We start from the raw sequence: 12,136 nt of genomic DNA, 5'->3' as shown, positions 1-12,136 counted from the left end.
CCAAACACTGGTATATACTCTTAAACATTGTAAGTGTGGACTCGTCATATGGCTACCATCATCTCCTCACACTAGAAGAAACATCAGGCATTGTTCTAATGTTTTTTAAAAGAATAAAAAAAGTCCTCCTACACCTTCCCTCCCCGCCCCCATCCTACTATCCCTTCATTTAAAAGCTTTCAGGCAACTGAAAACCATACATAGTTCTCTGACTTCTGAAGTTCCGTTGTTTTCCAATAGATTCAAAGAACACACTTATTCTACATCTTTACAAAGCCACGAGCCATGATTAATTGAAGCCATCATATGAAACGGAGGTGTAGACTGGTATTGCGTGATATATGTAGATGCTGTACTAACACTATCTACCCAAAAGATTAGATTTTAAGCTCCGTGCTGAAAGAAGGTTCAGAAGTGGACAGAAATTCTGTATTTTACCTCTAGGAAAATAATTAGAATTCACATTCAACAGCCCATCAAGCATCATTTAAGCTCTCCTCAGACCCAACTGGCAGACATGTTACTGAAAAGGTGCTAAAATAAATGAGTATTTAGCATAAGGAAAGAAAATATTGCCTGATTGTGTAAGTGCTTCTTTCTGAAGGCTTCAGCATGCTTTAGAAAAGAATAATTACAGATGGAATTTGCACACTGTTCAAGCTATCAGCCATGGCCCATCCCATGTACTTAATGCACACCTCACACTAGCACAGCAAACCACGTGAAAGGCACAGTGTATTGAGGGTGTATTGATGCAAGTCAGTTAGATAAACCATGAAGACAATGGGATCTGTGAAGATGAAGAGTATTTTCTCATTTCTGTCTCAGATCCAGCTACACCTGGAAGCTCACAAATGTAATAGAAATTCAGTTAACAGAAATAAAGAGGAGGGTGGCAGCAGGCCTGTTAAGCAGGGTTTAATAATTCTACACTATACTCTGGTCTCAGGCTCAATCATCTATCTATAAAAAGATAGACTGGTGAAAGATAGCATGGCTAACTGGCATGCATACACCTCATTCTCCCGCAGAGCGGACCTCAGGCTGCTTTGGGAATTAACAGATAGAATTTTACCTTCACTTGTAGAAAGTTTCAGCAAGGTAAAAAGTGGATTTAGAAGCACTTTAATATCCTGCTCCAGCACCATACCTACACAACCTATATAACCCGCCTCCTACCTGGCTGCATTCTCCAGAATGTGCAAAGACACAAGCGTCTCAAATTATCACTGTGACAGGCCAGATTTCCTATTATTTACAGATATCTACTTCCCATCATTTTTTCAAAGACAGTATGTGCGCTATAAACAAAATATAATAGACATGAAACCGTGAAACTTCCCATACGCAAGGAAAAACGTGTAATGAACACGGGTTTTCAGGCGGCCAGGCTCACCCCTCCCGCAGCAGGCACCGGGCTGAGCAAGCCACCAGAGGGAGCGCGAACCCCGCCGAACACGCACGGACACGCGAGGCAGCAGAGCCAGGCGCGGGCGGCAACAGGCTCGGCATCAAACGCTCATAACCCGCATTCTAATTTGTGCTGAAAATCAATTTCATTTCCTCTTCAGCTTTAACGCGCTACAAGTAATTCTTCAATACTAATCTGGTAAGGGAGGGGAGAGAGCGAGCGAGCATGAAAGGCATTCACGATGTTCATCTTCAGCGGGATAAGCGAAAGGCAGAGGCCAGTCAGAGCAGCGGGCAAAGCAGCCTTGGGTGTCAGACAAGCGGGACCAAAAGGCTGCAGCGCTTGCCTGTGGCAGGAGAAAAGGCTCATCAGCTGTGCAGTTCTCCCTCCTGCTTGTGCTGCCACTGAGGGAGGGACTGGGGCACATGCAAGTACGGGTCCAGCTTTAAAAGGGGCACCTACTGCCAACCTTTAATAGCAGCAGGTTATTATGGGCATCGCCACCCTCTGGGACTGTTCCAGCCTCATCCCTTCCTCCTCTTTTCCTTTATGAGACACACACACAAAAAAAAGGCTCCTTAACTGTGGTGAAATAGACTGACAAAAGAAATACCTGACAACAGATTTTTCAAACCAATTTTTAAACTGGTATTTTAAACCGTATTTCTATCCGGGTCAAATATGTGTTTGTGAATTCTTCCGCCATCATAGTCAGATTTTTCTTCTCTCTTACCTCTGAAAATTATACAGTCAGATTCCATTCTTGAGCTGAAGGTTGTTTATGTAAGCCAAGGATAAATGTATTCTTAAAGGCTGTTCTTTCTGGATGGTTTAGCACAATATAGTGCTTGAATATCCATTTCACTTAACTGTTGCAGTATTCTAGCAGGAAACAGCAGCAGGATACTGCTGTTATGCAAAGGACAAGAGCACAAAGTATAACACTTGTGAATAACCATCTCCTGACTGATGTAATGATTGTGATAAAAGACATCTCTTAGTAGTATAAGACCCGATTCTTCTGCATGAAGTCAGATACATTCAGCATAAATCTAGCTGCTTCTGGGAGCTGAAAAAGGAAGTTGGCCACAAGGCTGTGGAGCAGATCTGCACCACACATCCCACAGTTTCTTGCCCCCATGGGATCCAGGGCAGCAGCAGCAGCCCCTGCACTGGCAGGTCAGTGGACACAGCTTCAGGATTCACGACTGCCTCAGAACACAGGGCGAGAGGGGATCCTTTCCCCAGCATGAAGGAGATGCAGAAATGCCTCACAACAGAGTCCTGACGCACCAGCTGCTGGGAGGCAATTTAACTGAGGCTCCTGCATTTGCAGGTTACAAATAGCATTCTACCTAAATCATCATATGTATTTTTCCAGTAACGCATGAAATCAATGAAACATCATTAAGGGAAATTAATTGGCTCTGAGGCTATCATGGTACTCAGCACACTTGCCACTTCTCTTTGCGTGACAGGATCATGAAAGTTCTTACCAACTAGTTTATTTAAAAACTTCATAAATAATGTACCCTTCTCATCTCTTCTTATCCTTTTGCCCTTCACACTTCCTCCTTCTCCTCTTTCTTAGCCTGCAGTTCTATTACTTTAGGAACAGCTAATGGTCCAAATGTTAATGCTAACCATCTTCCTCTTCCATTCCCTGTAATGGGAGAGAAAGGTCCTGCGTAAGTCTCTGCATTTCCACTGTAATAAACTAGCCAGTTGTGACATCTTCAGAATAGACCAAAGACAAACCTGAAATTTTTAAAATATGTAATAAATCTGTAAATAACCTGGTGATACACAAAGACTGACTGTTACAATACTTAAATGGTGTAGCAGAGTGTGAATTTTGCATCAGTGCTGCAGTTACCCACAGAAAATAGTTAAGCTTAAAAGATCAGTAAATAGGACTGCAGCATGCTAACTTCGCATGGCCACATTTAAAAAGGTAGTGATACTTTACAGGCTATAAGAAGTTACCTCAAACAGTTCAGAAAATAATTATCATTTTAGGCACCAATTTGGACAAAGTAGTCAAGACAACAAATTTACAACAATTTTTACTATTTAGTTTTCTTATATGGTTACATAGTGGTTAGTGTGCTATGTATTGTAGTGGTAAATGTTGCACCTCATTTATTTAAAAAAATCATACTGTTATTGTTAATTACTCAAATTTTACCTTCATGAGTCTGAACAATGGATTATTTCTCTTTACAGACCCTATACGTGTTCTTTACAAAGGTCAACTGGAATCCTGAAATGCTATTGTTTTCTCAGGGCCTAACGCTACCCTTCAAGCTGTATCCAACAAGTGCTGATACCAAGCCATCTCCCTCTCGGGGCGGGGGAAAACGGGGGGGGTGGAATATTTTGCCAAGAACACATATAAATAAGGTACATTCAATCACTCATTGAAGGCTCAATATACAGAACATACTAAAATGCCAAACACTGTTAAAAGGATGGAATCATTATGTGGAATGCTAATGTACATCTTTCTCCATTTAAAAATATAAGTATGCATAGGTGTAGTGATCACTGGCTGAAAATGCAGTTCCTGACATTGCAATGAACATGCTTTAGTAATGGCAGATCTTTGACATGGTAAGACAATTTATCTATACATTTGTAGCAAAACAAAAATAACAAATACGAAAGAAACAAAAACCAAGTATTTATCATGTATTTTCTCTTGGATTATATCACAGAATTACAGAATCGTTAAGGTTGGAAAAGACCTTTAAGATCATCAAGTCCAACCATCAACCCAGCACCACCACACCCACTAAACCATGTCCTGAAGTGCCACATCTACACAGTTTTTTGAATACTTCCAGGATGGTGACTCCACCACCTCCCTGGGCAGCCTGTTCCAATGCCTGACCACTCTCACAGTAAATAAATTTCTCCTGATATCCTGTCTAAGCCTCCCCTGGCGCAACTTGAGGCCATTTCCTCTTGTCCTATCACTAGTTACTTGGGAGAAGAGACCAACACCCACCTCACCACAACCCCCTTTCAGGTAGTTGTAGAGAGCGATAAGGTCTCCCCTCAGCCTCCTCTTCTCCAGCCCAAACAACTCCAGTTCCCTCAGCCACTCCTCATAAGACTTGTGCTCCAGACCCCTCCCCAGCTTCGTTGCCCTTCTCTGGACACGCTCCAGCAACTCAATGTCCTTCTTGTAGTGAGGGGCCCAAAACTGAACACAGGATTCAAGGGGCGGCCTCACCAGGGACAAGTCCAAGGGCACACTCACTTCCATACTCCTGCTGGCCACCCTATTTCTGATATAGATTTAATACTGATACATGATTTCATCTAAAGACAAAAGTGGACTCTGGATGTACTTTTAAAGATGGCACAGAGCCAGTTTACCAGTGCTAAAGCTCTAGCAGGGTGCACATACAAGGAATTTGCCTCTTGAAAAGCACAGGCACAAGCACAAAGTCAGTCACTTATTCTGAGTTGAGGTCACTCCCTGCACCCAGGAACTAGCTGAAGGCTTCTGCATTTAGACCCTGATTTTTTCTATTTATTTTTGAAGCTTAAGTCTTGACTGCAGGACCAGTGGTTACAGTGCCAACTGTTATTCAGCATGATTCCCTTTATACCTCTCAGAAGATTTGACCCCAGAGGACGCAAGTGGTTTCTTAACTTATTTTCTTACAGCTTTCAGAGAGATGGAAAAGCTGCATGTTGCAGATCCACACTGCCCATTTAGCAGACTGAGGCAGAGAAATTACACCAGTGCAACAGATATGGTAGAGAACCAGCTGCCATAATTCAAAATTAGTTCTCTAACTTAACTCACCCAGTGCTGAGAGGAAGCCATGTCTGGGGCAGAAGCCTGTGACCATTTGGTACCAACACCACTTGCAAAGGTGAGAGGGAAAAAAAAAAAAATCTCTATCTGTTCTGTTTACTGAGTTCCTAGTAGACAATCATTACTCACACTGCAACTTAGGCCAAAGTTACCCTGCTCTTCTCTAACTGTTACTTTCACCAGAGTGCCAGAGCAGGTTCAGGATCAATACAGGATGACACTCCTGGTTCATGTACAGAATAAATGGATGCAAGATAAAACACATATCTTAAAAGAAAAATTCCAATCCTCCCTTTTCACTGACCTTTTTTCATTGGTGCTTTGATTTGCATGATTTTCTTCACTATGTAGCTCAGGGGTCCTGCCAGCTAGCCCTGAGAGAATGGCTTGCTGAGTACACAGAGACAGATTTTCTGGAGGCTTCTGGTTTAACCATAACCCCAGTCATTTTTGACACCACTTTTCCCACCCCCCACCCCACAAAGGACCAGTTCAGACCAAGTCAGCTGCAGCCAACTTCAAATGCTCCTCCTTGTTCCGTGATAATTCTGCATGCTGGGAATGCTGGCAGTTTAGGTGTCAGAGGATAACTGGAAGGAACCTCAGGAAATCACTAGTCCGACTTGTTCCACTGCTTGGCTGTCCTCAGGGTGAAAAAGTTTTTCCTTGTATGCTATCAAAATCTCTCATTTCAGTTCATGCTCATTATCTGTGATTCTTCCACTATGAAGTGTCCTGAGGAGCCTGGCTCCATCTTGTTGAAAACCTCCCCATCTGCCAGAAGGCTGCTATTAAGTTCCCCTGAAGATGTTTCATCTCCAGGCTGGTCAAGTGCAGCTCCTCCATCGTCTCCTCACAGGCCAAGTACTACAACCCCTGACAATCTTGGGGGACTCCACTGAAGTCACACGAGTCTATAGAAGTCTGTCTTGTATTGGGGTCCCAAAACTGGATGCAGTATCTAGATGTGGTCTAATGAGGGCTGAGTTGAGGGCATAATCACTTCAGACTACTGGCTCCAATCCTCTCAGTACAGCCTGGGATGCTGGTGCCCACCCTTGCTGCCAGGGCACACGGCAAGCTCATGCCCTGCTCACTGAGCAACAGGACTCCACATCCTTTTCGACAGAGCTGCATCCCAGGCAGCCAGGGCCCAGCTTGCTGTGCTGCAGCATCGTTCTTCCTTCCTAAGCGCAGGACTTTTCAGCGAGGGCACGTGCACTCTGTAACATTTCTGTCAGCGCATTGCTCCAGCCTGACCGAGTTCTCCCAAAAGACAATCCTACAATATGCTTTAAGAAAATTCAGAGTAGACACATCCGTCAGCAATTTTGGCACAGATGCAGAGGTTTCAGTACTGTGATCAAAACTGAACTGCCTGCGGAGCTTCAGGGGCAGAATCCCTTCAGTATTTCACAGCTTCAGAATGTAGTTTCCTTTGGCAGCCCACAGACACTGCCACTGAAACTGGTCTCCAACCTAAACAGTCTACTGGCTGAAGTCCATCTCATTCTCATGTCTCTTTAGCTCATCCCTATAGTGGCTTTACTTGGATGACATTTACTTCTGTCCCATTGTGTTTACTGTTGTCGTCTATTTGCTGAGTGTCATCACTGGTGATGATAAAAATTATAGAGGAAGAGCTGAAAGTCACTTTCTTCTTTGGCCTGTCCCCTGCTTTCTGAGACATAACTATTGGTCGTATTGGTTTGTCATTTCCTGTTGTTGGTGTCTCTTTCACAGTCCTCTGGAATCTCATCAGGCGAAAGCACAGGAGTTGCAAAAGACATCGTCGAAACTGCAAGAAAGAATAAATAGAACGAAGTTACAACTTCCTGTGCATTCACTTCCAAAGCGTTCACTATCACGTATGATCCAGTGGAGACATCAGTACAGTAAACGGCTCAAGATAACAGATTTCTGTATATCTCCACCTTGTTCTGAGTTAGTTTCAGTGCTGTAACAAACATGGTGGCTTTTAGTGGATACTTTTTTCTCCACGCCAGAGCCGAGCAGGATCACCTAGCCAGTAGAGGGCACTGAAATGCAATTTACTATTTACCAGCAGCAAGACCTGCAATCGACAACGTACAAAGGACTAGGCTCCAAAGTGTGCTAAGTATCATTCTTCTGTTTAAAACAAAAAAAAACCCAAACCACAACACATTTGATCTACCAGGGGATGACTTTTCTCAGAAATACTTCACGGGAGGATGTAGAGGGAAGGAACAAGGGGAGGGAGGGGATACAAAGTGATGTTTCCTTCTTTTTAAGTAACTCCAGGGTCTAGAATTTTAACAAAAGCATTGAGTGTCACAGATGTAAAGTGAAATTTCAATGGTTGGTAACACAGAACTAAAGCATTGCCATTAAATATGGAAGGAACAGAAGTCGTCTTCTTTTAAAAATCCATAAAAAGAGACATGCCTGGAATGTATGAAGAGGATTTTAAAAATCCCACAACAAATGGGGTGGGGGACAAACAACCCACCTTTTCTCTGAAAAGTGAGTAGGACATCTTTCTCAACAGCCTTCCATTTAGCTGTGTTAAGGATTATTCTGTATTATCCTGCACGGCCAGTGGCTTCCCCCCCACCCCCAGCTATTACGCAAGAAGCTTTCTGCCACACCAGTTTGGAGCAAGGTTTTGTTATAGGAAATTAATCCTACTCTAACACAGGGGAGCCATTAGGTCCTGCCGGGAAGGGGACCTAGAAAGTTACAAAATGATAAAGATAATCTGGTGCAAGAGAATGGTCATGTGGAAGCCTTGAAGATTTCAGAGATAATGTGGTACCTCTGAGTAGCATAGAAGTGAGAAGGCACAAGCATGTTAGAACATGTTAGATAGAAGGAGTTGTAAAACCAGTTTTTCTCTAGTATCCTTTCTCTAAGGGCAAAATAACACAGAAAATAAGAAAAATATTACCATTTTGGTCTTAATCTGGAATTAGAGGTGAGTGAGAAGTACTTCACAATGCATCTCCAAAAAGTGTATTCAGCTGATTCGTTCTTATCCTGGCATTGTGCCTGGTACCAGTTTGATTTGCTTCCAGATATTAAAACCTACAAAATCTTTTTCAGATAAACTACTCAGCCTGACATCTAGGTACAGAGCCAGTGCCACTATTAAAAAAAAAAAAAATTGCGCTCTGTTGAAAAATACTTTTTGAACATGACTGTTGTTAGCTCCCCATATCCAGGCCAGCTCCGGTATCATGCAGCTGTGGAACTTTGGATCACCTTGCTGTGAAATGAGCTGTGGGAGAAGAGTTGCAAGATGCCACATTGGGAACAGCATCTAAGATAACCCTTGCTCTCGGTCCTGACCTGAGCTGCACTGCAGCCTTTGCCTGGCTGCCCACCTGGCTATCAGACCCACTGACTTGGCTGCCTTGTCCCTACAGACTGCAGGCTGCCAGTCCAGGCTGCTGCCCAGCAACTGGAAACTAGTGTAGTAAGTCACAGAAAATTCCATCTCTATAATGAGCTAAAAGGTAATGAAAACCCAGAGAAATCCTTCTAGCAATCATTCATGGTTTTTTACCCTTTGTCAAGTGATCCTATTAAACTCCAGATATCTTTATACCACCTTGGCTTCATAAGTTTAACTGGAAGTGTAACATGCACATTGTAGTGTTGTGGGTTATAGTGAAGATATTTTAATGTCTAAATAAATTCACCAAAACCTCTGAATGGAGTTGATGTTTATAGTACTAATGATTTACAGAAAGATGTACAGTTTTCTAGGTTCCATGAATTTGACATGCCACTGATAACTCCAAATACTTCGATTCTCTTTGCTCTGTAAAGCACTGAAATGAGCTAGCTACCACCATTAAATCAGCAGCCTACTTTTCATAATGAAGACTACAAAAACAGACCAAAAAAAACCCCAAACTTGTTTCTCATAGATAATGTCTTCTTCACAGTGTATAATTTGTCTCCAAAAAACATTTTACTCTTACCCACATGAGACCCTGGCTTTGAATACAATGAAGCTCTGAGAAATGTAGTATTTGAAACACTATGCTGAGCTGTTCAACCCTTGTGTTGCCATAACAGAAAAATCAGAGGCAAGTTTTTTTCTTCCTAAAAAATAGACACCAGATATCCTGAATTTTCTCTGATGGAGTTCTGTTGTGCTAAGGGAGTGATTCAGATGAGATTTTCTAGTTGTAATTTATTTCACAAGTAAACTGTTAGAACTAGACATACTGTGACACTCCTTCCCCTCCCTTTCATGTGAGTGCACATGTATGAATTTAGACATTTAAAATACAATTTCTGATAAGGTAGTTAAGCACCATCAGGGATTTTAATTCTACTAGGTCTTTACCATTTACCCTAGTTGTTCAAATTAAAAAAAAAAAATTCTAAGCTTTACAGATTAAAGTAAATCAGATCTAAATCCTACATCTATGGTATTGGCTACCAATTACTCGAATAAGAAAGTCTTTCATGTACCTACCTTTCTACTCATGAAGATATAGATTACTGGATTATAAGCAGTGCTTGACTTGGCAAAGAAAGATGGGATGATAGCTACTGTTGGAGTTACAAGGTTGCTATAGCCGTATGTTACCAGGAGGGAGACCACTGCATAGGGCATCCAACAAATAAGGAATGTGGAGATCATTAAGAAACACATTTTAGCCACCTTTTTTTCATATTTTAGAAGTTTGATCACTTGAACAGTCTGGAAATCTTCCACACAGCGAAGCTGTAGAAGAAAAAGATAAAATGATAAAGTAAAATAGCTCTATATTTTATTTGAATCTGAATACTTCTACATTTATTTATAAATAAATAATTCACTAATTTAGTTTTAGGCACAGACATTATACACTTTATATTGTGAACGACAATTCTTGAAGTTTATATCAAGCTTCCCAAAGTTTTATTGTGTATATCAAATGTAAAAATATAATCTGAGGAAAAATAGAATAGCCAATCTACTGGAAAACAAATCCAGTGATGTAACAAAACATGCTGCACTTATAAGTATTTTAGAAAACTAACTTGCCCTCATCCACTGGCATAAGCAAGTTCAGCCTACATTTAGTGGTCCTTTGTCTGACTAGTTAGACAATCCTGTAGATGTGTCATTAGCAATCTTCAGAGGGAAGAAAGTTTCATAAATAGATTTCTCTGTACTGCTCTGACAGTTTGTTACCCTAAAATGATGAAATCTCTATTTAAAGCAGAATACTATGCAGCATGTTCACAGTGTTATCTGAGTGAGTCGTGAAATGAGGAGAGGATGGGACATGCACATGAGCACTCTCCATAACAGTTATCAGTTGTGCCAATACTGTTGAACACATACTTGAATGGGTCCAGACTAATTACCCACAAAATATGAAACATTAACACTTTCTGATAGTAAAGATCTTGACTGAATTAAAACAGGTTGCCTTAACATGGAAAACTGTTTCAACAGGGCTTAATCTCCACTGGGAAGAGTTTTACAGGGTTATGTTCTCAAGCGTGGCAAGGGAGAGAGAGAGTTCTTTAATCGGGAGAACTGCAAACAGAGTTTTCTTTTTCCCCTTTTTCAAAGAAGGATCTGATTGGATTAGTGAGCATAAGCAGTTCCCTAACCTGCCTCTCAGTAAAACTACACAACAAATAGACCTTGGTAGCTCTAGGTTGGTTATCCTCCAACCCGACATCCTTTCTAGTGGTGTCTGACATGGATGAACGTTAAACATTCAAGAGTTTGAACAGGAAGCAAGAGTGAAAATTTAGACTCTGATCCATGCTTAATATACAGCATTAACATTTTTCACTGAAAATATTACATTAAGAGAAATCTTATTTGAATTAATTTACCATTCTTACTGCATATAGAATATGTCCATAGCAATAGGCCATGATCCCAACAGGTGCTACTAGACAGCCAAGGAAAAAAAGGAGCACAAATGAGGCATCATTGGGGTCTTTTGACTTCCAGTCCACTGAGCAACCTAATCCATGAATTTCCAGTGTGTATCTGTTCCAGCCCAGAAGAGGTGCTCCAGTCCAGGCTAATGAGTAGAGCCAGATGTAAGTGATAGCCCGCCAAGACCAAGAGAAGTCAATCACTTTTGCATGGACTACTCGAATGTAGCGTTCATAGGCAAGAACAGTGAGAGTCATAATTGAAACAATTCCTGTAAGAAAGATAAAGAAAGTCAATTAAATCATTCACAAACATGGCAAATTGGACTGAAGTTCTCTTGATAAATGTTTCCTTTGCTAGCAGGTTAACTCAAAATCAGCTAGCTCATATTATGAGTCTAATACCAATAAGCTTTTTGCGAAACACCCCATTACTCACTAACCCAAACAGTATCACTAATTTCAAAACTACTCCAAGTAGGGTGCTGCCAGCTGACCCACAATGTACGATGCCCAAGAAAGAGACCAAGCTAATACTTCTTCCTGAACATTACTGCATTAAGTGAGAGATCATGCTCCAAGGGTTTTTTGTTGGAAATTGTTGTGGGGGGTTTTTTTTGGTCGTGGTGGTGGGGTTTTTTGTTGGGGTTTTGGAGGGGGAGTGGTTTTTTTGTTTTTAAGAAAAAGCTGCCATATAAAAATGAGGTAATCAGCAATAACAAAATCTGTTAGAAACCTAGGGAATCAGAGTTGAGACTGAAGTCAAAGAAAGCCTTCAACAACTGAAAGCATAGTTATGCACTTTTAACGTGAACAAAATGACTATGAGAATTCCAACTGCTTTCAAGATTTTTCTGGAGGTCTTTGCATGCCAAAGAACAACCAGGAAAGCAGAGTGTAACGTTGCTGAAGGAGTCCCATCCGGAAGACACTGGGTTATTTTGAGTGTCCTTTCCTATCTTGCTGCTATCATAAAAATATCACAGTCTTTGTTTCAATTATTTATTTGT

At 41.4% G+C, this 12,136-nt stretch overlaps 1 protein-coding gene across 1 annotated transcript; it reads right to left on the bottom strand.

Annotated features, from left to right (window-relative positions):
* Window positions 1-6,777: 6,777 nt before the first annotated feature.
* OPN3 (opsin 3) lies at window positions 6,778-11,398 on the bottom strand (the record flags this gene model as incomplete). The annotated part of the gene is made up of 3 exons (XM_010287654.1): window positions 6,778-7,041; window positions 9,715-9,966; window positions 11,079-11,398. Coding segments are annotated over 3 exons (836 nt in total), but the record flags the coding sequence as incomplete, so codon positions are not given.
* Window positions 11,399-12,136: the final 738 nt, after the last annotated feature.

The sequence above is a fragment of the Phaethon lepturus genome, unplaced genomic scaffold, assembly GCF_000687285.1.
Source record: "Phaethon lepturus isolate BGI_N335 unplaced genomic scaffold, ASM68728v1 scaffold10475, whole genome shotgun sequence".
Classification (NCBI taxonomy): domain Eukaryota; kingdom Metazoa; phylum Chordata; class Aves; order Phaethontiformes; family Phaethontidae; genus Phaethon; species Phaethon lepturus.
This window is presented reverse-complemented; position numbering and strand designations above follow the sequence as displayed.